Here is a 26,017-nt window from a genome sequence, read left to right as displayed (position 1 = left end):
CATTTTAGTGGTTACAGCACACCCTCCCCTCTTGGTGGGTGCAGAAGCCTAGCTATGGCTCTGGTGAGCAGGAGGAAGGGTAGACTCTATCTCTGTTCTTTTCTGTGATATCTCTTGCCTCCATTTTTTGTGGAACCCTTTTATATGCTCCAAATTAATAAGCTGGTGGAAATTCCCTGTTTCTGGTTTCCATCTACCTCTGAGGGATGACAACTGACTGATTCTTCCACCTGTTGCTGGTGCCCCACCAGATACAGAGAGAGCAGAGCCTGCTACACCCGTGCACGGGCTACAGTGAGAAGGGGAAAAACAAAGGGCAACTTTAACCCTGACAGAGAGATCAGAAAATTCACAGCAATCATCTCGAGCACTAGACTCTAGAACAGGCATATCTCAACGAAGGAGGACTGAAAATTGAAAATGACAAATTTCATAAAGATAAACTATGTGGAAAGAGAAAAAAAGCACAGAATTTACTGTAAATCTTAAACTTAAAGTGATTATTCATTTTTCATGTGAAGGTCTTAGAATGGGTTAAACTTTTATTTATGTGCTTTTTATAACTTGCCTAATTCTAATAACTGATTTGGGAAAGTTTATAAGAAGGTCTTTGAAATAAATTCATTAAAATAGAGACAAATAAGGACAAATAGTAAGAGGCATGTGATAGGTGAAACGAGAGAAGAATTGCTCTTGAAAACCTTAAGTAGGTTATTGGCAGCTCCAGTGAAAAAGAGAAATATTAAAAAGCTATTAAAAAGAAGTATACCCATAAATCAGGAAAGAAAGACCTCTTCCTACCATTAAGTTCTTAGAAGAAATTATTATGTTGATGCTTACATAAGAGATAATGGACCTCACTGGACAATACTTTGGAACAGTGGAATTTTAAAAGTTGTAACATTACTCTTCATATGGTCATTTCTTATATTGACCATCTCTGTAAAAACAGATAGCCTAAGTCTTTCACATGGACTGTATTCCATTAGGAAAAATGGGAAAACAACTCTTTAAAAATAAAACAACGGGAGGGGGCCTCTTAAATCTGTTACATGTGCAACTGTGTTCTGAAAACCTAGCAGCCTCTCTGATACTTGAAACAATTATTTTTGGATAGTTGTCTCACATAGAGACAAAACAAAAGCTTAAACACAGCAGCACCAGCCCTGCTAAACTTGACAAGTCTAAGCTTGAGAAGTTGGTAACACGCAATAGTTCTTGAACATACGTTGCAATCTTGAATCCATGTGGCAACTTCGTCGTCCGCGATGTCCTTGTCAGTGGCTGCCTTCAAGAGCTCATTGGTTCGACCCTCCTGCTGTTGAACTGTAGCAGCACACTGTTTGGAGTAGTCCTTGTATCTCTGCCAAAGCTGAAGTAGGGCCTTGCTGGCGTGCAGCTGCTCTGCAATCTCTTCCAGCAAGTGATTCCATCTGGAAGAGATAGCCAACACTCATGGGCTGATTCCCACCTCTCACCAAATGCTGTTATTTACTATTTTATTTTTCATGATCCTGGTTCATGTGAATATGGAAATAATGCAGATGTCTCATTTCTATTGAATGTAATAAAAAGTAACATTTCACTCTCATATTTCAAGGGTAGGTAGGTCAATCTTGGGGTATACCGCAGTTCTAATTCCTTTCTGAATATCTTCACTACATTTACTTATCCTTAAGTTCATTTTGTGAAACTGAAAACATTAATAGAATAGAACCTATAAAGCTCAAATTCAGAATGCCAGTGTATTAATTGTATTGTTATTTATAATAAGATCGTGATATGAATAATGAGCAACAGTGTAAAACCGGCATGTTCCATACCTCATATTGACTTCTTTTAGTGTATTGGTAAGAGTTTCTGTCACAGGCGGGTGACTCTCTTTTAACAGTTGGTTGGTGACAGAGCCAAATTTCTGTAAGCTCTTTTCCTGTTTCTCTAGATCATCTTGAAGACTCTGCCCAAAGGAAAAGTGCCACAGATGACATAACAGGATCTAAAAATTCTAATGATCAAGTTTAAGAGTAACTTATAGCTGTTTTCATAAATACAAACATACAAATACAAAAACCATGCCTTTGCCCCAATGCTTTATGAGCTTTCTTTAGATAACCATTTTTTCTTTTTTATGAGTTTGTTCTTATGGGTGTGAGGAGGGCTTTTAACAATTGAGACTTCTTGGAGTGGGAGCTGGAGTTCTGCTGGGAAAGCTCACACGGGGAGCCCCTGTCCACCATCGAGGAGGAAGGTGTGGGGTTGCTGGGTGTGCAATCCATTATACTGCGGCTCTCTTTGCTGCTCAGGGTCAAAGTCCAGATCTCTGCTTTATTACTTACCCAAAGTTGCTCTACCAGAGATTCCTGATAGTGAGACTTTAAGAAGTCATAGCTTTTCTGAGTACCAGCTCTAAGTTCTATCTCTGATGTTCTTCCTTGCAAAGAATATTTATTAGGCAGGCTATAGGCTTGGTGGAGTTGTCTACCAAGAACCAGTGAAGAAAGATATTTCCCTGGAAATGTTGCTGAAGTGATAGACTCAGTTCTTAGTAAAACTCCATAGGTGAAGCAGGCTGCAAAAATCCAGTCCCACTTACCACTGATATATGGTTGCCATCAAATCAAAATATATAAGGGATAGACCCTGAATCCTTTCATATCTTAAGACAGAAGATGAGAAACACAGAGTAAGCTCAATTAAAAAGTACTTCTAACCTCCTCAAAGTTATAAAATGTCTTTTTAAGCTTACTATTCTCAAAATAAGTTTTAATGATTCTTAGTATCTGCAACAACTATTTTAAGGTTTAAAGAAATTTAACCTTGTACTTTGTATGTACAAGGTTACAAAGTACATACTTTGTATGTACTTTGACTTCCCTGGCGGTCCAGTGGTTAAGACTCCACACTTCCAATGAAGGGGGCACAGATTCGAACCCTGGTGGGGAACTAAGATCCCACATGCCGTGTGGCGCAGACACACGCACATGCACACGCACACACACAAAAGAAGGAAACTGTATATGCTCATTTTATCCTTCCTCCCTCCTGCCTCACCCAAAAAAAGGGCATTCCCTTCAGAAAGTATGCATATCATGTCAGCAACATATAAACTTTGATTGCCAAGCCAGGGACGTGGACCGATGTAAGGAGGGACATGCGAGGCTATCACCCCACCCCTTAGGGCCTGACTTGCTCATCCCATAGGCTGCATTATTTAGCCAGGGAGAAAGGGCAATGGCAGGTGAGAGCACCCAGCGCCCAGGTGTGCAGGCGAGTGAGGGCAGCAGCTGATTGAGAGCAGTGACCTAAGAGAGGACAGTGTGCTGTTTAAGTCAAACAGCAGCAATGTCCTCCTGGATGAATACAGTGATGATGGACACACAGGAAACCAAGCAGTAAGTGCTAGAAAAGGAGGATTACGTGTACACACCATTGACATTCTGCTGAACGCAAAGAAAACAACTTAATGGTTTAAAAGCTTATGACTTTTGTTATTTTTCTTTTTGTTTTCTTTTTAATCCTGTAGAATGTGTTTAGAGAAGCAGGATAAAAAAGAGAAGGGGAAGACATAAAAGGCAGCAATAATGGATCCAGGAGATTGATTTGGGTATAAAATCATTTTATAAAATACATTCATGTGGATTTTTTTTTTTTTTTTTTTTTTTTGTGGTACGCAGGCCTCTCACTGTTGTGGCCTCTCCCATTGTGGAGAACAGGCTCCGGACGCGCAGGTCCAGCGGCCATGGCTCACGGGCCCAGCCGCTCCACGGCATGTGGGATCTTCCCGGACCGGGGCACGAACCCGTGTCCCCTGCATCGACAGGCGGACTCTCAACCACTGCGCCACCAGAGAAGCCCTCATGTGGATATTTATATAATTAAAAAATCATTTAGTTATATACCAGTTATTCCAGAATTTGGTATCCACAGGCAAGTTTGGTTATGTAACAAATAAAGCAGGTAAAATTAATTTTAAATATTTTTAAAATAATTAAATGTAAACAATATACACTAATTATTCCAGGATAATGTTCGCATTTGCTCATTTAAAAAAAATTTTTTTCTCAAATTAAAAAGGATGTTAAGGATGGGTTCAATTCATCCCTTACCTGAAGATTGTCTACCTGAACCTGCACAGCTTCTAAAGATCCGGTCAGCAGACGGAATCGGGAGAGAGAGTATCTGGCCTCCATGAGGTAACTGTTTATCTCATCAAAGGCCACTTTGTGGTGGCTCCACTGGTCAAGCACAGACTTCAGCAGGATCTTTAATTGCCCAACCTTTTGAAAGAGACAGAGGCTTCTTATAATTGCATAATATTTTAAGTGATAAAATATATAAATATATATTGCATTGATGGGAAAAATATTAACATTTAAGAATTTCATTGGGATTTCAGCCATTATAAATAAACTCAAATTAAAAAAAAAGATTTGAAAAGTAAAATGCAGCAATGTTGAAATTTAAGCCTTTCATACTTTTGATCACGCAGTCTAAATTAAAATGCTTAAAAAGGTTATATATATATATATAACCTTTACCTATAGTACATATTATTTATATGTATTATAATATAAAAGTGATAAAAGGTCAGTATATTTAATACCACAGTTTAGGAAACATATTAAATGAGTGTTTTAAATGCATTAACCCATTTTATCCTCATAACAACCTTATGAGGTAGATGGGATCGTTATGCTCATCTTATATTAAGGAAACTGAGGGACAAAGAGGTTATAAAAATCACCTGAGATCATACTGTTAGAGTGTGAAAGATCTAGATGTAAATCTAGGCAGACTGGTCCCAAGAAATGAAACCTATCTATCATCTGTCCATCTACTTACCTACCTATCTATTTATCTATCTAACTATTTACCTATCGATCCATCCCAGGTATGTGCAAGCTCTCTCTCTCTCTCTCTCTCTCACACACACACACACACCCACACTCAAATGAATATCTTAAGATAAAACATCCAAGAACATTCTTTCCTGTACTTATCTGCAACAGAAAAGGTTTTAGTTTGATCTGTATCATATCTGCTTTGGACTTCCTGGATTTCACTTCTAATCTTTTGAATATGGAGTAAGTATGGCCATGATTAAGAAAAGAGATCATATAAATTAACTTGCACCTGAATTCTCTGCTCTTTTTCTTAGCATAACCAAAAATGTTGAAACCAATCGAGGTACTATCACATGGGCCAAAGGCCTAAGAAAACGAGGCAACACTCCCACGTACAGGCAGGTGTCAGGGCCTGTCCTAGGAAAGTCAGGAACAAACATGAATGTAAAGCCAAGAGATCAATGAGAATTTCTAAATCGTCTATTTCTTCCTTGTATTATTTTTGGTTGTTTTTCATGAGAAGATGTTTCTGTGAAAGAACCACTCAATTTATTTAGATGGTAAATTGCTTCCAAAGAATTGTGATGATTTATAAAAGTGCATAAAATAAAACGAACTAGATTTAAAATCGGGTTAAAGATAAGGTAATTAGAAAGCTGCCCTCAGAGACCATCACGTGGACTGTGAGAAGCGGTTTGCTGGACACCTTGGTCCCTGTCAAGGTGTCAATCTGTTGGTGCCTCAGCCCTCACCTCTGGAAAGTGTGGGCAGGAACCACTGGCACAGGTGTGTGCAGAGCAGGAGTTGTTACATGTATTCTTACTGGAGGATTCAACCCTCTATTCAGCACATAATGTCAAACATCTTCACAGAGCTTACGTTTTAGTGAGAGAATTTAAATAAACGAGCAGACCATATCATATGTTAGAAGTTGATAAATAACACAGATAAAAGCAAAGTGGAGAAGAGAGTCAGAGAATGTAAGGGGAGGGTGCAAAGGCTGTCATTTAAAACAAGGTGGTCAGGAAAGCCCTCCCTGAGATGGTGAATTTAAACAAGGGCTTTGAGGAGAGGGAACGGCCATGGGGATATTAGCGAGGGGGGCTCCAGGCAGAGGGAAGAGCCAGGACAAAGTCCCCGAGTGTGGAGCACACCACTGGGTTCCAGACTAGGGGGAGACCAGAAGCACAAGAAACCTGTGGGCTAGCAGTGGGAACCGCATGGTTTTGGCCTCATTCTGAATGAGACAGGAAGATATTGCAGGGTTGTGAGCAGAGGACTGGTGTGATCTGACTTCCATTTTACCAGGACTTCTCTGGCACGGAGACTATTTAGGAGGCCACTGAAATAATCAAAGCAAGCAGTGACGGTGACTTAGACCTAGGTGCTAGCTGCACAGAGTGGGGCAGAGGCTGGATTCTAGATCTATCCTGAAAATAGAGCTGACAAGATTGTTGATGGACTCTGTGTGGGTCTGAGGGAAAGAGAGGAGTGAAGAATGACCCATAGGTTTCAGCCCATGCAACTGGACAGGTAGAGCTGCCATGAACTGAGGTGGCAGAAAGTGTAGGTTTGTGGGGGAAGAATGGGAGTTGGGGGCTTCCCTGGTGGTGCAGTGGTTGAGAATCTGCCTGCCAATGCAGGGGACACGGGTTCGAGCCCTGGTCCGGGAAGATCCCACATGCCGCGGAGCAACTGGGCCCGTGAGTCACAACTACTGAGCCTGCGCGTCTGGAGCCTGTGCTCCGCAACAAGAGAGGTTGCGACAGTGAGAGGCTCGCGCACCGCGATGAAGAGTGGCCCCCGCTTGCAACAACTAGAGAAAGCCTGTGCACAGAAACAAAGACCCAACACAGCAAAAATAAATAAATAAATAAATAAAATTAAAAAAAAAAAAAAGAATGGGAGTTGGTTTGGGCAGGAAGTTTGAGATGTCTAATGGTCATGCAAGCGGAGATGTCTACAGAGGACTTCCCTCTGTGTCTGTCTCTGTCTATAGTTTAGGCGAGAAATCCAGTCTGAGGATACACATCTGAGAACCATCTGTGCCTAGATGGTATCTATGGACATGGGAATGGCTAAGATTATTAAGAAAGTCATCTTCATAGTAATGTTAATTACAGGAAACATCCGAAGCTAGGCTCTTTAAAAGAAGGATAATAAAGTGGACTTAACACTACCAATAGATGCTGTGTAGATTCTGTGATTATTTATTTATTTATTTTAGGAAAACCAAAACCTATGTCACATTTGGACATGAGATGGCAACCACAGTCTTGGAGGCAGCTCTCCACAAGAAACCTTACCATGTGGTCTAAATTTGCCCAGGTGTGGTTGAGATCCTGAAGCGTGCTCATGACAAAGCCAGAGACTTCTTCTTTCTTGTTCTGAATCAAAGCAAGTCCATTCTGCTCAATTTTCTCTACCTCTTTTTCTTTTGCTTTAATCAAATCTTCCAGATCCTGAAAGATGAAGAAACAGTCATTTTAAATTATTCTATTATGGAACTCTGGGGTACACTGAAATTGAGCCATTATAGTCTCACAGCCGAAAAATCTTTTATTAATCTGAAAAGCTTATCATTCTCAGGATAGGGTTGCCAGAGTGATACTTCTTCTTACATTTAAATTTTTAAAATTCTCTTTTCATTCCATGAGAAATTAGCATAACAAAAAACCACGCAAAATTTAAATGGCACTAGATAAGTTTTTTCAAGAAGCTACAAGGAAAGAAATATATGTTGGAAATGGTAACATGATTTATATTCTCACATTCATTTATCTTGCTGTTGGAAAAGTTACACAGTCCTAGCTCATGGGATGAAATGTGTTAGAATGGTATTCTGGACCCCAGTATCTGAGATTTAGTTACATTTCTGTGACTATCAAGCTGTGCCACTTTGAGCAAGTGAGAAACTTCCACAGGGTCTCAGTTTCTTCAGATGAAAAATCAGAGTCTCTATTAACCTGTCTTTCTCCCTAAAATACTCTGATTCTAAGTGAGTATGAAAAGTTGTACAAGTTTTTTTTCATGAATTGAATCCTCATTTTCTTTAGAATTTGCATTTATAATGGTCAGGATGAAATGTTCAAAAAAGAAAATGAGGCAATGATCTGGAGGTCATACTTAACCATAATCTTCACCGATATTTTAAAGCCATCTGAAACTCTGGAAAGCTCAGTGAGCCAGGCTGAGACTGCTATCAACATTTTATGGATGAACAGTGGGAGATTATGTCACGCAACCTGTCTCCAGTCACAAAAAGGCCAGAAGTAGAATTAGAATCCAAGACTTCTGAGCCCACTGACTCCCAGCCCAGTGCTGGAGGCAGATGGGAATTGTGGAGAAGAGGTAAATCCATGTCGGGGTGATGTGAGAAGCTGTATATTGATCCTGGTTACATGCTCATAGTCAAAAGTACACCCCCCAGAACTAGATATGCAGATTGTAGGCCTTGGAGGTTAGAGTGAAGAAAATTGCAAAATATTTTAAGTTTGGATAATGTCTCAATTCTGTGAAAAAGATTTCCAGCTTCCTGTCATGATCCACATATGGATAACTCCCTTGGGCTTGGGTAGTGCTATGGATAGGATACTAGTGAGAAGTCCTGGTCTCTGCTGTTTTAGTTACAAATGTACCTCTTTTAATTTTTGCTTCATGTGGTCCAATCTTTTAATCACTCCCTACCTTATGTATAAAATAGGAATAATAATACATTTGCTTATCTCAAAGGGATAACATTAGATAAATAAATCTATGAAATCCCTTTTAAGCTGTTAAAAACTAGGCAAATGTAAGAGTTTATTTTATTCAGCCATTTGGTAATCTGCACCACTTCACTGCAAATTTATTTATTTTTCTCTCCTTAACTATTATGAAGCTATTTTTGCCTTGATATATTAATTAGAAGTTCATGTAATTAGTAGCCTAAAGAGATCATTTTTGTTTTGAATAACTGTTCTTTCATTTTCACTTTATAATTTTGTCAGTATTTTGACAGCTCTGATAATTAACCTGAAAATAAATATAGTGATTACCAGTGTTACAGGTCCTTTATACAGTAAAGAAAACATAATGAACTTTACCATTTAAGGATTTTTCTCTCTGCTTCTCTAAAAGATTACATAATCATAAATAATCCTTCCAACATTGTCTTTAATATGATCCTAAAACTCAACCACTGGAATTGAATTTATCCTCATTTATCCATAGATGTTAACTTTTTAAGTGAGCAATATTAAATGAATGACCCATTGCTTAGAAACACATCTCAAAAGTGTCCTGCACATTTATGTTGGCATAAAAGCAAAACCCAGGAGGGAAACAGGAATGAAATATATATTTTGTGCAAAACCAAGGTGTTTTCCTTTCCCTCCAATAATAATTAAAAGATGATTCTGTTTCTGATCAATGAAGGGAAAAGCCAAACCTAATATTTTTTTGCTATCATAAATCATTCTTAACTTGGGTTAATTCATAAATATCAGTTTTTATGTTGGTTCAAATTCATAAATCACTTCTGAAAGAGTGGGAAAATATCCAAGATTTTTTAAACAAAAGAAAGCTTGAATCCAGTCACCAATGTAAGTATGCTGGCTTGAATTCTACACTCTGGTCCAGAAGAACTATTTCTCAAAAATGACAATAAATTTTTATCAAGGTTTGTGGTACTGCCAAATGGAACCTGCCAGTTAGGCTACTGTGATTTATATGTGATGCCCCCAAATAACTATATGGTCTACTTTCATTCTGTTCTTTGTTTCAAAAACACTGACTTTTCATTTGACATCACAAATTGGCATTGGAGTTAAGTTCTTTCAACCATACTTGAAGCTTTTCCTCCTGACACTGCCTGGTGTGACCCTCTGGGAGGTTAAAAATTTGGGTCTGAAAAGGAGTGAAACTTGGTCAAGTTTCTGCTACATTTTCCAGCTAGCAATCTCTCCCTCTGTGTTAAATAGAAGACATGTACATAAAAGGAAAATGGAAAATGGCAGAAAAAAGTATACATTAAAGAGAAGAAAAAATAGTAAGAAAGAGAAAAATAAAAGGAAAGAAGGCAGAAGAAAAATAAAGGAAAAGAAAAGTTAAATTAACCTATATTTCAGTCTTTTAATAGTCAAGTTTATTATTATAACAGTGTAACAAGGAAGCACTAATCTTGCTAATGTTAATGCTGAAATTATGTTTTAATTTTAATGAAAACATTTTAACTTACGAAGTCATCCTTTGAAGTAAAATTTTGAAATTCTGGCTTACTTGTACATTTTAGAATTCATAGCTTACTACTTGAAATCCTACTGGCTCCTGGAAAATTGAAAAGGCAGTAAGACTAGCTGATGCATGTTTTTGGTCTTCCATCTTTTACACACCAATCTTCTGATGTGAAGGTTTTTATTTTTTTTTTAATTTCAAGGTAGTTCCCTGTATGATACTTTTCTTTACCATTTTCATGCACCCTCAAAATTGTAATCCATGAGCTTGTCAGCCCAGCACAAGAGCATGTGCTCTTCCTTTTGGAAACAAAAAGCTTTGACTGAGAGCTTAAATATACATCTCTTTACATATGCCCCTAAAGAAAAACTGCTGGTTGGAAGGAAGATCATTACCAAAGGCCTTTCTTTTTGAAAGCTGAAATATAAAAACAAAATTTGGGGAAATAAGCATTTCTGTAGAATTGCTTCACAGTTTAACCTTCAGTTGTCCTTAGGAAACACTACAGAGAACTATCACAGCTAATCTGTAACACACTACAACTTATTGAATTATTTTTTTAAAATTACAGCATTTGCTGTAACAGCTTACATTTCTTTTGTATAAACAAGAATCCCTGAGGCAATATTAAGTGGTTCTAAGTCACTGGAAAACATTTAGAGTCTGCCCACTCCACATGCACCAAGATCCTTATCACCAACAGGAGAACAAGCAGGCGCTGCTCGGTCTTCCCAATGGGACACAGTAGGAGGTAACACTGTCCCCTGGGAAGCGCTGGCTCATTGGAGTTGGACCGGAATCCAATCAAGCCTCTAGTGCTGACTTCCATTTATAGGAAATACAGGGGAGAGGAGAGCATCTCAAGGAACTACACAGGCTAATCCTGAACCTGAGTCCAGTCTACAGTTTTTGCAACAAGTTAATAGTGTCAAAAAAAAAACTTAAAGAGACTTAAAAGATCTAAGAAGAAATGGAAGATGTGGACACTGTGACATCTTTGTTTAAGTAAATTAACTTTAAAAAAGATATTTTAAAGACAATTGAGGAAATAGTGTTATGAGTTGGGCATTAAATAGTATTCAGGGGTTACTGTGAATTTTTTTGTGGGGATAATGATATTATGGTTATATAATAAAAAGGTCCATTTCTTTTAGAGAGGCACACTGTAGCATGCAGGAATAAAATGACACGATGTCTGGGGAGGTGGAGTCAAGATGGCAGTGTGGGAAGATGCCGAGTTAGCATCTCCCCATAATTAGGATGCCTGCCGGCTGCTGGTGGGGGACCCTGATGCCTAAGGAGACAAGAGGAACCCCCAAGTGAACTGGTAGGACGTGGGGGACTGAGGGGGGAGGAGAAGTGGAGGCCAGAAAGGATCGGCACCCCTGGGGCCAGGGAGATAAGGAGAGGCAGGTGGGAGGAGCGGGAGAGGAGCAGAGGGCATTTGCCCCGCCCACTTGGGCCCGGGGAGCCTGCTGAGTTCCCAGGCTGATCCCCTGCCCTACAGGGCCCCCTTCTCCCCCCGGCCACATTGGTCCTGGGGGCACAGGAAGGAGGCTGAGGGGAGAACAGGAGAGTCAGGTGAGAAGGGCCCTCCAGGAGGAGCAGGAGAGGAGTGGAGGGTGTTTGCCCTGTCCACTCGGGCCCAGGAGCCCCACTGAGCTCCCAGGTGAGGTCCCCACAACCCTCTGAGACCAGGGGTGGGGGGCACGCCTGGGCGCCTTCTGTTCCTTGAACCTAAGCCCCACCCCCTACAGAACCCAGGGCCTTTTCCAGCCCTGTGGGTCCTGAGCATTGGCCTCGCCAACCACCCAAACCTTGCCCTTGTTTAGGCCCCGCCCTCCACAGCCAAGGCCTTCTCCCCCATTTTTTTACTTTCTTTTCTTTTCTTCTTTCTTTCCTTTTTTTTTTTTTTTTTCTGCCACGCCATGCAGATTGGGGGATCGTGGTTCATGAGCCGGCAGTTGGGCGAAGCTCCTGCGGTGGGAGCTCTGAGTCCAAAGCACTGGACTGACAGAGAACCTCAGACCCCAGGGAATATTCATTGGAGTGAGGTCTCATGGAGGTCCTCATCTCAGCTCTACCCAACAGCCTACAAACTCCAGTGTTGGAAGCCTCAGGGCAAACAACCACTAAGACAGGAACACAATCCCACTCATAAAAAAAATTAAAAAATGAGACAGCAAAAAAATATGTCACAGATGAAGGAGCAAGGTAAAAGCCTATAAATAAATGAAGACCAAATAAATGAAGAGGAAATAGGCAATCTACCTGAAAAAGAATTCAGAGTAATGATAGTAAAGATGATCCAGAATCTCAGAAATAGAATGGAGGTGCACAATTGAGAAAATAAATGTTTAACAAATATCTAGAAGAACTAAAGAATAAACAAACAGAGAAGAACAACCCAATAACTGAAATGAAAAATATACTAGAAGGTTATCAATAATAGAATAACTGAGGCAGAAGAACAAATAAGTGAGCTGTAAGACAAAATGGTGGAAATAACTGCCAAGGAGCAGAATAGAGAAAAAAGAATGAAAAGAATTGAAGACAATCTCAGAGACCCTCTGGGACAACACTAAATGCACCAACATTCAAATTATAGGGGTCCCAGAAGAATAAGAGAAAAAGAAAGGGTCTGAGAAAATATCTGAAGAGATTATAGTTGAAAACTTCCATAACATGGGAAAGGAAATAGTCACCCAAGTCAAGGAAGCACAGACAGTCCCATACAGGATAAACCCTAGGAAAAACACACCAAGACACATATTAATCAAACTAAAAAAAATTAAATTCAAAGAAAAAATATTAAAAGCAGCAAGGGAAAAAACAAAAAATAACATGCAAAGGAATCCTCATAAGTTTATCAGCTGATTTTTCACCAAAAACTCTACAGGCCAGAAGCGAGTGGCAGAATACATAAAGTGATGAAAGAGAAAAATCTAAAACCAAGATTACTCTATCCAGCAAGGATTTCATTCAGATTTGATGGAGAAATCAAAAGCTTTTCAGACAAGCAAAAGCTAAGAGAATTCAGCACCACCAAACCAGCTTTACAACAAATGCTAAAGAAACTTCTCTAGGTGGGAAACACAAGAGAAGAAAAAGACTCACAAAAACAGACCCAAAACAATTAAGAAAATGGTAATAGGAACATACATATCAATAATAACCTCGGGGCTTCCCTGGTGGCGCAGTGGTTGAGAGTCCATCTGCCGATGCAGGGGACGTGGGTTTGTGCCCCGGTCCGGGAAGATACCACGTGCCGCGGAGCAGCTGGGCCCTTGAGCCATGGCCGCTGAGACTGTGCGTCTGGAGCCTGTGCTCCATAACGGGAGAGGCCACAACAGTGAGAGGCCCGCGTACCACAAAAAAAAAAAAACAAACCTTGAATGTAAATGGATTAAATGCCCCAACCAAAAGACATAAAAACAAGACCTGAAAGGATACAAAAACAAGACCCATATATATGCTGTCTACAAGATACCCACGTCAGACCTAGGGACACATACAGACCGAAAGTGAAAGGATGGAAAAAAGATATTCTATGCAAATGGAAATCAAAAGCAAGCTGGAGTAGCAATACTCATATCAGATAAACTAGACTTTAAAATAAGGACTGTTACAAGAGATAAGGAGGAACACTACATAATGATCAAAGGATCAATACAAGAAGATATAACAATTATAAATGTTTATGTACCCAACATAGGAGCACCTCAATACATAAGGAAAATGCTAACAACCATTAAAGGAGAAATCGACAGTAACACAACAAGAGTAGGTGACTTTAACACCCCACTTACACCAATGGACAGATCATCCAAACAGAAAATAAATAAGGAAACACAAGCTTTAAATGACACAATAGACCAGATAGATTTAATAGATATTTATAGAACAATCCACCCAAAAGTGGCAGAATACATTTTCTTCTCAAGTGCACATGGAACAATCTCCAGGACAGATCACATCTTGGGTCACAAATCAAGCCTTGGAAAATTTAAGAAAATTGAAATTGTATCAAGCATCTTTTCTGACCACAGTGCTATGAGATTGGAAACCAATTACAGGAAAAAACTGTAAAAAACACAAATACATGGAGACTAAACAGTGTGCTATTAAATAACCAAGAGATCACTGAAGAAATCAAAGATGAAATAAAAAAAATACCTAGAGACAAATGACAATGAAAACATGATGACCCAAAACCTATAGGACGCAGAAAAGCAGTTCTAAGAGGGAAGTTTATAGCAGTTCAATCTCACCTCAAGAAACAAGAAAAATCTCAAATAAACAATCTAACCCTACATTTAAAACAACTAGAGAAAGAAGAACAAAGAAAACCCAAAGTCAAGGAAAGAAATCACAAAGATCAGAGCAGAAATAAATGAAATTGAAATGAGGAAAACAGTAGCAAAGATCAATAAAACTAAAAGCTGGTACTTTGAGAAGATAAACAAAGATAAACAAAATTGATAAACCCTTAGCCAGACTCATCAAAAAAAAAAGGGAGAGGATGAAAATCAATAAAATTAGAAATGACAAAGGAGAAATCACAACCGACACTGCAGAAATACAAAGGATTATAAGAGACTACTACAAACAACCATATGCCAATAAAATGCACAACCATGAAGAAATGGACAAATTCTTGGAAAGGTACAATTTTCCAAGACTGAACAAGGAAGAATTAGAAAATATAAACAGACCTATCACAAGCAATGAAATTGAAACTGTGATTAAAAATCTTCCAACAAAAAAAGTCCAGGACCAGATGGCTTCACAGGCAAATTCTATCAAACATTCAGAGAAGAGCTAACACCGATCCTTTTCAAACTCTTCCAAAAAATTGCAGAGGGAGAAACACTCCCAAATTCATTCTACGAGGCCACCATCACCCTGATACCAAAACCAGAAAAATATATCACAAAAAAGAAAATTATAGACCAATATCACTGATGAACATAGATGCAAAAATCCTCAACAAAATACTAGCAAACAGAATCCAACAGCACATTAAAAGGATCATACACCATGAACAAGTGGGATTTATCCCAGGGATTCAAGGATTCTTCAATATATGCAAATCAATCAATGTGATACACCACATTAACCAATTAAGGAATAAAACCCACATGATCATCTCAATAGATGCAGAAAAAGCATTTGACAAAATTCAATACCTATTTATGATAAAGACTCTCCAGAAAATGGGCATAGAGGGAAACTACCTCAACATAATAAAGGTCATATATGACAAACCCACAGCAAGCATCATTCTCAATGGTGAAAAACTAAAGACATTTCCACTAAGATCAGAAACAAGACAAGGATGTCCACTCTCGCCACTCCTATTCAACATAGTTTTGGAAGTCCTAGCCATGGCAATCAGAGAAGAAAAAGAAATAAATGGAATACAAATTGTAAAAAAAGAAGTAAAACTGTCATTCTTTGCACATGACATGATACTATACATCGAAGATCCTAAAGATGCCACCAGAAAACTAGTAGAACTAATCAATGAATTTGGTAAAGTTTCAGGATACAAAATTAATGCACAGAAATCTCTGGCATTCATATACACCAACAATGAAAAATCAGAAAGAGAAATTAAGGAAACCCTCTCATTTACTATTGCAACAAAAAGAATACAACACCTAGGAATAAACCTGCCTAAGGAGGCAAAAGACTTGTACTCAGAAAACTATAAAACACTAATGAAGGAAACCAGAGATGACATAAACAGATGGAGAAATATACCATGTTCTTCGATTGGAAGAATCAATATTGTGAAAATGACTATAGTAACCAAAGCAATCTACAGATTCAGTGCAATCCCTATCAAACTACATATGGCATTCTTCACAGAATTAGAACAAAAAATTTTACGACTCGTATGGAAACACAAAAGACCCCAAATAGCCAAAGCAATCTTGAGAAAGAAAAACAGAGTTGGAGCAATCAGGCTCCCCAACTTCATACTATACCACAAAACTACAGTAATCAAGACAGTATGGTACTGGCACAAAAACAGAAATATAGATCAATGGTACAGGATAGAATGCCCAGAGATAAACCCACGCACATATGGGCACCTAATTTATGACAAAGGAGGCAAGAACATACAATGGAGAAAAGACAGCCTCTTCAATAAGTGGTTCTGGGAAAACTGGACAGCTACATGTAAAAGAATGAAAATAGGGCTTCCCTGGTGGCGCAGTGGTTGAGAGTCCGCCTGCCGATGCAGGGGACACGGGTTCGTGCCCCGGTCTGGGAAGATCCCACATGCCGCGGAGCGGCTGGGCCCGTGAGCAATGGCCGCTGAGCCTGCGCATCTGGAGCCTGTGCTCCACAACGGGAGAGGCCACAACAGTGAGAGGCCCGCGTACCACAAAAAAAAAAAAAAAAAAAAAAGAATGAAAATAGGACACTACCTAACACCACACACAAAAATAAACTCCAAAAGGATTAAAGACTTAAACGTAAGGCCAGACACTATAAAACTCTTAGAGGAAAACATAGGAAAAACACTCTTTGACATAAACCACAGCAAGATCTTTTTTGACCCACCTCCTAGAGAAATGGAAATAAAAACAAAAATAAACAAATGGGGCATAATTAAACTTAAAGGCTTTTGCACAGCAAAGGAAACCATAAAGAAGACAAAAAGACAACCCTCAGAATGGGAGAAAATATTTGCAAATGAAACAACAGACAAAGGATTAACCTCCAAAATACACAAATAGTTCATGGAGCTATCATATAAAAAAAATCCAATTAAAAAATGGGCAGAAGACCTAAATAGACATTTCCCCAAAGAAGACATACAGATGGCCAAGAGGCACATGAGAATACGCTCAACATCAGTAATTATTAGAGAAATGAAAATCAAAACTACAATGAGGTATCACCTCACACCAGTCAGAATGGCCATTATCAAATAATCTAGAAACAATAAATGCTGGAAAGGGTGTGGTGGAAAGGGAACACTCTTGCACTGTTGGTGGGAATGTAAACTGATACAGCCACTATGGAGAACAGTATGGAGGTTCCCTAAAAAACTAAAAATAGAATTATATGATCCAGCAATCCCACTCCTGGGCATATACCCTGAGAAAACCATAATTCAAAAAGAGTCATGTACCAAAATGTTCATTGCAGCACTATTGACAAGAGACAAGACATGGAACCAACCTAAATGTCCATCAACAGATGAATGATAAAGAAGATGTGGCACATATATACCATGGAATATTACTCAGCCATAAATTGAGTTATTTGTAGTGACACCTCAGTAACACCTGACCTAGAAGTAAGTCAGAAAGAGAAAAACAAATACCATATGCTAACGCATATATATGGAATCTAAAAAATAAGTGGTACTGATGAACCTAGTTGCACAGCAGGAATAAAGAGGGAGACATAGAGAATGGACTTGAGGACACGGGGTGGGAGGGGGAGGCTGGGGCGAAGTGACAATAGCATCGACATATATACACTACCGAATGTAAAATAGTTAGCTAGTGGGAAGCAGCCGCATAGCACAGGGAGATCAGCTCGGTGCTTTGTGTCTACCTAGAGGGGTGGGATAGGGAGGGTGGGAGGGAGGCTCAAGAGAGAGGGGATATGGGGACATGTGTATGCATATGGCTGATTCACTTTGTTGTACAACAGATACTAACACAGTATTGTGAAGCAATTATAGTTCAGTAAAGATCTATTTAAAAACAACAACAAACACAGTATGGTACTGGCATAATGATAGACATATAGATCAATGGAATGGAACTTAGCTTCCAGAAATAAACTCATGCATTTACAGCCATTTAAAAATAAAAAATGACATGATTTCTGGGATTCACTGTAAAATCTTTACAAAGAAAAGAAATAATGCAGGGAAGTATGTCAAAATTTTGATAATTATTAAATCTGATGATCAGTATAGCAGGATTCTCTACTTACAAGTGTATCTGAAAACTCATAAATTCAAATTTATAAAAACAGGTGAAAAAAACCTAATAGTTAGAAAAACTCTATAAATCACACAATCAGAGAAATTTGTTACCAAATGCAGCATTTTTCCATACTGAATCCTCAATTCTCAGGACCCACAAATTTCTTCTGTGTACACAATGAAATTTTGTAGTGGCGCCTGTCAGCCACCTGGACAAGTTACCTGACAGTCTTTCAGTGCGTTCTGAACTGCAGCCTGATCTCCAATTCGCTGTTGTTGCTTTAGTCTCTTTTCCTGGGTTTCAAACCAAGTTTTCAGACATTGTACGTTATTTTCATATTCTGACCAAGATTCCAATAAGCCTTCCAACAGCTGAATCTGAACAAACATAATGAAATGAAATTTGCAATTTTATTTTTGAATCAAATTACTGGCAGGTCACTATTTCCTCCAGATTAAGAATTCTTAAAAGACAGTCCACTGTATATTAAAAATGAATGTTAAAAAGTATAAAGCCATGACCATTACTGGTAAATAAGTAAAGAACTTAAGTCAACTTGAGGCAAAGGAAAAAGATATTAAGAAGCACCTTTAATAAACTAAAATAATATGAAATATCCAAAGAGCAGTGGGTACACAGACAAAATAATGAACAGGGCTGAAGAACTGTTAGAACCTTCAGGGGCCAGTCTCTTCAGAAGCAGTTGTGTGCCCAGTGTAGCCATACTATTTGTGGAATGAGTTTTCTTAACAGAGTGTACCTGTTTGTGGCGTTTTCATGAAACATGGACAGCAGAGAGCACTTGGCTCACCTTCTCAGTGACGAGACCCTGCAGGATTTGCCAGCTTTTATTCATGGCTCCAAGTTGCTCAGCAAAATCAGTCTTATCACTGCGTTTACTTTCCACGTCCTGACTGCTGATTTGTAGCACAGACTGGTTCACAAAATCGACGGTCAGCTGTTTACAGTTAATGTCGATCTTAAAACCCTAAAAAGGGAAAGGCGAAAATAAGAAAACAAGCTTATATGTTTAAATGTCTTATATTTTACCAGGAATTGGAAAGCCTTCAGTAACCTTAAGATTAATATTATCACTTGTGTGATTTAGTCCAAATGGCACAATCGGTATGTATTAATATAACCCATTGCGGGCTTCCCAGGTGGCGCAGTGGTTGAGAGTCTGCCTGCTAATGCAGGGGACGCGGGTTCGAGCCCTGGTCTGGGAGGATCCCACATGCCACGGAGCAACTGGGCCCGTGAGCCACAATTACTGAGCCTGCGCGTCTGGAGCCTGTGCTCCGCAACAAGAGAGGCCGCGATAGTGAGAGGCCTGCGCACCACGATGAAAAGTGGCCGCCGTTTGCCACAAATAGAGAAAGCCCTCACACAGTAACGAAGACCCAACACAGCAAAAATAAATAAATTAATTAATAAACTCCTACCCCCAACATCTAAAAAAAAACAAAAAAACACAGATGCGATGCCTCTTAATCAAATATATGAATTTATAAAAAAAATTTAACCCATTATCTTCAGAAGTTGAATATATATAGTATATGAATATACTGAATATAAATTGAATTTATACATTTTGAATGTATAAACATATTGAATTTGAGTTTGTAAAGATTTGAATTTATAGATATATTGAATATAAATGTTTTTTAGGTAGGAAAGTAGAATTGGGCAAATTGTATAATCTCACTATAAAATATTTACAAATTATAGTATTTATTTTTATGATTTCTTAAAATGACACAAAATCTTATTCAAAATTATTCCTAATACTGGACAACTTTCCTATGCCTATAACTAGGGAAGCAGTTTTCCTCCTAGAGTAGACCTACCTGGTCACTATATATGAAACATATACTTTCAGACCTCATTTCCATAACTTGAGTTTTTGAGTTTCTTCAAATGAAACAGTCCTAAAATATGCAAAGCTAAAAACAAACAAAAATGTTTAATTACCTTATATTTCTGAAGGTATTCATGAATTGCCTTGTAACCGATGGAGTTTTTAATACTCTCTTCATCCATTTGAATAACATTTTCCATGAGAGAAATCCAAGCCATGACTTCAGAAATGGCATGGCGAGAAGGCAGCTTATCCATTTGGAGCTGCCCATGTCAGAGACAGAAGAAGTCGCAAGTGTTAAAATTCAAACTCGATTTCTGTTAACCTAAAACTCTACTAATTCCTACTAAAGTACCAACAGAGATAACACTTCTTAATGACATTTTTGGATATTAACCTTGTTAGAAGCTTGAAATTAAACATCAGGCAAACATTGAACAATAATAGTCCTCTTATGTTCACTTGACATCGAATACTATAAACATTGCATAAACACTACCTAATTAATCAAAACACCAGCAGGAAGAAAATATTATTCTTATTTTATAGCTAGTTTTATGAGTATAAAAAAACGTAACTACAAAACATTCAACAGATGTATTTTATTAATTATCTTGTAAAATCTCTGTGTATTATGACTCAGGAATGTTACCACCACACTACAAACTATCATTTTCTAGATTTTTGGCGCTCTCATATTTATTCCAAAGAGCATAGCCAATTTCCTCAGTCTTTCACTAAAACATACTTAGAATCCTGAATCTTCCTTAACATATCATACATTTATGCAAATGCTTGTAATGACTGAGAGGAACAAAAGCAATCATTTAAAATATTTATGGACTTCTATGTGGGCAGAAAGATATACAGGTTAATGTGAGATGTTTCCTGCCCTCTAGAAATGTCCAGCTGCTGATTAGAAGGGATAAGACATTTATATGAAACACATCTTTACACCTTGTACACAGTGATGAATGCCCATGAGAGATAAAGATAAAATATCTGGGAGTTCAGGGGAGAGAAGCATAATTTCCAGATAAGAGAGCTACTTACTTCTCTTCCCCTAGTTCTCTTCACTTGTTGAATGTCAGCTCTATTGTAGGTAAGGTTATAGGTTTTTTACATATATTATTATTATTAAATCTTCATAACTACTCACTTTATGAGACAGGTATAGTTACACATATTTTATTTATGAGAAAACAAAGAATTTAAACATGGGCAGACAAGAATTCTAAAACACACACACACACACACACATGATAAAGAAGCCCTTGGAAGACAGGGAATTTATAGATAGGGCATTTGTAGAACCGTTCATTATTTTTTTTTTAATTGGAGTATAGTTGATTTACAATGTTGTGTTAGTTTCTGCTGTACAGCAAAGTGACTCAGTTATACATATTCATATATCCACTCTTTTTTAGATTCTTTTCCCATATAGGTCACTACAGAGTACTGAGTAGAGTTTCCTGTGCTATACAGTAGGTCCTTATTAGTTATCTATTTTATATATAATAGTGTTAATATGCAATACAATGGAAGACATAAAAGACGAGATGTCCAAGACAAAGCTGATTTAAATTTGTGAGCAAAAGCAGATCAATGTACTTTTCCATCTAATACTGCTTACACCAATTATGGCCAATTAAACTGATGATTATTTCTGTACCTGGTGCAGCTTTTCCTGTACGGTTGGAATATTTGTCAGCAGGTCAGTCCACTGGCCATCAATGTGTGACAGCTCAGAACGCAGGGCAGCTGTGTCCACTTTCTTTAGTCTAAGAAGCTGATTTCCAGTGCTCAGAACAGACGATTTCAAGGTAGATTTGGCATCCACCTCTTTGGAAAACTCCTAAAAGAAACAGCAATGTTCTAATCAGGATTGAGTAGCCAGACCCTTCATTTAAGAAAAGAGACTAATTTATTACATAAACAAGTTTTCTTTACATCTTAAAGGGGAGTGGTGACATTAAACACTCTGGAGGAAAACAAAAACAACGCACCCTTGCCCCAAATGAAAGCCAACATTACTTAAACACTACTTTAAAGAGGCAATGTTGAACCCTACTATTTTGCATAATTATTCAACACACAGAGTGAACGCTGACTAATTCTCTATAGCTTGATTTACTAAGTAGATCCATTGACAACTGATGTCCTTTTCACCTGTAAGTCAGGCCTGAAAACGATAAAACTGAATCAAATGCTTTAGATTCTTGAGCTTACCAGAAAAGCGTTCAGATGATCACGGACCATTTCCAGTTCTTGAGGAACTGTCACAGATTGTTGAGTCCAAAATTCTAGCCTGTCTTTTGCAGACTGTAACCAGTGGATGAGATCGGCAGATTCACTTTGATAGCTGTAAGGACAGTAATAAGCCTATTAAGTAAACATCCAATTCCGACTTTGTACTAACCCGTGTTAGTCACCAATGCTAATTTTAAAAGGAGACACAGGGCTTCCCTGGTGGCGCGGTGGTTGAGAGTCCGCCTGCCAATGCAAGGGACACGGGTTCGTGCCCCGGTCCGGGAAGATCCCATATGCCGCGGAGCGGTTGGGCCCGTGAGCCATGGCCGCTGAGCCTGTGCGTCCGGAGCCTGTGCTCCACAACGGGAGAGGCCACAACAGTGAGGCCCACGTACCGAAAAAAAAAAAAAAAAAAAGGAGACACAACAGATTTGGGAGAATAATGCCCTGGGTTGACACTGTCAAATTCCCTTCTCTTAATATTCATACCTTAAGCAAGTCAGTCTCTCTGAGTTTCAGCTTTCCCATCTCTAAGTTGCAAATAAAAATACCTTTCTCCTACTCCTTCACATTGAAGCTATTTAGAAAATATTTCATGATTGGGCTTCCCAGGTGGAACAGTGGTCAAGAATCTGCTTGTCAATGCAGGGGACACGGGTTCGAGTCCTAGTCCGGGAAGACCCCATGTGCTGCAGAGCAACTAAGCCTGTGTGCCACAACTACTGAGCCTGTGCTCTAGAGCCCGCGAGCCACAACTACTGAGCCCACATGCCACAATTACTGAAGCCTGTGAGCCCTAGAGCCCATGTTCTGCAACAAGGGAAGCCACCACAGTGAGAAGCCTGCACACCACAATGAAGAGTAGTCCCCGCTCACCACAATTAGAGAAAGCCCGTGCACAGCAACAAAGACCCAATGCAGCCAAAAATAAATAAACAAAATAAAATAAATAAATATTTTTAAAAAGAAAATTATTACATGATTGTTATTCAAAGTTCTTAGAAATAAAGGTGGCATAAAAATAAGGATTTCACTATGTAAAATCAACCCCCCACCTCTCTTGAATACCTCCCATTGCCCTCAAGAAAACCTTTACCTTCTCAAAACAAACTTTCTCTTCTTTCTCTCCTTCTAAGATTTACTTGACCACCCATGTACAGTCAGTAGGCAGAGGAGACAACAGCTCAAAGGTAAGAGGTATTGCATCATGTCTGCCTCCCCGCCAATTTTTAAGTACATGTTTATACAATTATACAAGAATCCAACTGGAAGCTTTGTGCTTGTCTCTATTTTCCAAACTCTGTGATAAGTTCCTAGAGGGACCACATCTTCATTAACTCAGGTACCCAAAAGCCTTATAAATATCCTGCAGCACTAATGTAAAAATCTGCGAAAGAGTCACTGTATTACCTGGTCCAGTGTTTCAATATTGTTTCCAATCTGTGAAGTTCCTTAGACACTTTGTTGGTGTCATTTAACCAGTGTTCTCCAAGTTGATTTAGCTGGCTTTCTAGATCTGAGCAGCTAACAGATATCAGAAGTCGTTTCCCATCATCTAGTACCTGATATAATTTTGGCTGGTATTCATTAAGGCTGGATTTCAAATGCTAAAATGATTGAAAATACTGGGTCAGAAGTTGAGATAATGCAAGTTTTCTCCCCTGAAGTTGATAAGTTCTCCATAATGTTCCCATTACCTTTTAGTCAAATTTCAACTATTTGCACCCAAGTTTCATTAGAAGTTTCGAGACTTTTCATCTATATCTAAGAATATAACTTTAGGTGCACTTAAAACCGTCAAAGTATAAATATTTCAAGAATAGTGTGACACCAACACAAAGTACAAAATAATGCTTGGTGGAGGCTAAATTTTCAAAAAGAGCTCTCTCAAAAATAAGAAAAAAGAAGGTTTTTAGGGGCTTCCCTGGTGGCGCAGTGGTTGAGAGTCTGCCTGCCGATACAGGGGACACGGGTTCGTGCCCCGGTCCAGGAAGATCCCACATGCCGCGGATGCGGCTGGGCCCGTGAGCCATGGCCACTGAGCCTGCGTGTCCGGAGCCTGTGCTCCACAGCAGGAGAGGCCACAACAGTGAGAGGCCCGCGTACCGGAAAAAAAAAAAAAAAAAAAGGCTTTTTAGTGCTCTAGTAAAAAACAACAAACTGTAATTATTTCAGGATAGTGTGACTTCAGCATAACAAGCGGAAAACGCTTGGTGGAGGCTAAAGTTTCAAAAGGGGCTTTCATTAAAAAAAAAAAAAAGACCTTTCTATGTTCTATTACGAAACAAATACTTAAAGTACTTAATAAGATATTTGATTGCAAGTTTGTTTAGATCCTGTTAAAACCATGGGAAAGCTTCCAAAGGAAATGTGGCAACTTTTTACACCAAGTTGTCATTTAGACGCTGACCTGGTAGAGTGTTATCCGGTCGATAAGCCTGTCTTCGCTCTCCTCCACCAAACCCACACTCGGGATGCTGGTCTCCACCACCTCCAGCTGCCTGCTAAGCTCCCGCTGGTCCTCATCCAGGTGGGACCATGTCTAGAAACACAGCATCAGTCTGTGAGCTAAACATCCTCATTAAGGGAGAGTAGTCCTCTTCGTGTGCAAATATGCACCTGACAGTCTCTTTAAAGACATGTCGGAGATGCCTGCATTGGGGGTTTGCTTTGGGAAGCGAAAGATAGCTTTGAAGCAAGTCATCAGATGGTGACCTTGAAAAGCACTGTGAACGGGCTTTCACTTCTGCAACTAACTAGCTGTATGACCGGGGCAAGTTACTACGCTTCTCTGACCTCCCTCATTTTCAACATTAAAAAAAAATGGGGATAATAATATCATGTCCATTGTGAGGATTAAATAGAATAATGTATGCAGCACACCTGGAACACAGCAGGCAGCTGATATTCACAGTCTCATCCTTTACCGCAGTGATGATGAACGAATGACTTAATTGAAAGGGACGGGTGTGTTTACTTTCCAAAGTAAGTGAACTAAATACATTACATTTGTAAATTTAAAAAACCCACACAGACATTTAAGAAATATGAATATATAGTATAGACATTCTACTAAGGAGAAATCCCAGATCACTTATTCTAAAATTATAATTTTTAGGGAATTCCCTGGTGGACCAGTGGTTAGGACTCTGTGCTTCCACTGCAGGGGGCACAGGTTCAATCCCTGGTCGGGGAACTAAGATCCCACAAGCTGCACAGCACGGCCAAAAAAAATAAAAGAAAATTATGATTTTTATTCTATTTAAAATCAGAACATCTTTTTTTAATCATGTGAAGTCTTTTTCAATAATGTATAGCAAAAGTCAGCAGTTTTTCAGTCTGACTATTGAGACCCCAAATATCGTCATGCCCAGTCTGAAACTGGTATTCATCTAGCTGAACTCACAGTAAGGCACCACAGCCTTTACCTAAATGTGGATAGGAAACACCAGGGGCACAGGCAACACATGATGCTGAGTCTGAGACACCTCCGAGGTCATAGGAGGCAAATCGCAGGAACGAAGGTGTCTTGCCTGAAGGATCTGCTGTGCAGTAGGGAGTGTGCTGTAGGGGAGGGGCGGCATCAGGGGCTCACCTCGAGAATGTACTCCAACTCCACACCCCTCTTGTGAGCCCCTTTGAGCACAGCCGAAGCCTGCGCCATCAGGTCTGTATGGAACTGAGTTTCCCGTAGGACTGCAAAGCTGATAACCTTCCTGAAGAGTGTTTCAGTCAAGATCATATGAGATTCCAGGCCCTGAAAGTACTCCTGCATTTTTTCAGATAGAAAGAGGTGAGCAACTCATTCATTTACTACCTTACAATAAAAATTGCTTCAAACCTGGAAGCTGATGGAACTTGGCTAATATATGAGTGACACTGGTCCTCCC

The 26,017-nt window shown here is 39.1% G+C and overlaps 1 protein-coding gene across 19 annotated transcripts in view; it reads right to left on the bottom strand.

Annotated features, from left to right (window-relative positions):
- The window catches only part of SYNE1 (spectrin repeat containing nuclear envelope protein 1), a 472,944-nt gene that overhangs the window by 92,990 nt on the left and 353,937 nt on the right, over positions 1-26,017 (bottom strand). For all 19 annotated transcript variants that reach the window (XM_082633720.1, XM_082633725.1, XM_082633723.1 and 16 more), the window contains 12 exons: positions 25,723-25,896; positions 24,538-24,669; positions 23,538-23,734; positions 22,107-22,239; positions 21,550-21,732; positions 19,991-20,140; positions 18,831-19,007; positions 18,241-18,396; positions 7,151-7,306; positions 4,107-4,277; positions 1,824-1,957; positions 1,229-1,433 (listed from right to left, as the gene is read on the bottom strand). In XM_082633720.1, the coding sequence (XP_082489846.1) occupies positions 1,229-1,433; positions 1,824-1,957; positions 4,107-4,277; positions 7,151-7,306; positions 18,241-18,396; positions 18,831-19,007; positions 19,991-20,140; positions 21,550-21,732; positions 22,107-22,239; positions 23,538-23,734; positions 24,538-24,669; positions 25,723-25,896 (1,968 nt within the window). The remainder of the gene's footprint in view (positions 1-1,228; positions 1,434-1,823; positions 1,958-4,106; positions 4,278-7,150; positions 7,307-18,240; positions 18,397-18,830; positions 19,008-19,990; positions 20,141-21,549; positions 21,733-22,106; positions 22,240-23,537; positions 23,735-24,537; positions 24,670-25,722; positions 25,897-26,017) is intronic.

The sequence above is a fragment of the Mesoplodon mirus genome (assembly GCF_964341445.2).
Source record: "Mesoplodon mirus genome assembly, chromosome: 10".
In the NCBI taxonomy this organism is placed as follows: Eukaryota; Metazoa; Chordata; class Mammalia; order Artiodactyla; family Ziphiidae; genus Mesoplodon; species Mesoplodon mirus.
The sequence above is the reverse complement of the archived record's forward strand: the minus strand, read 5'-3'. Positions and strand labels throughout refer to the sequence as shown.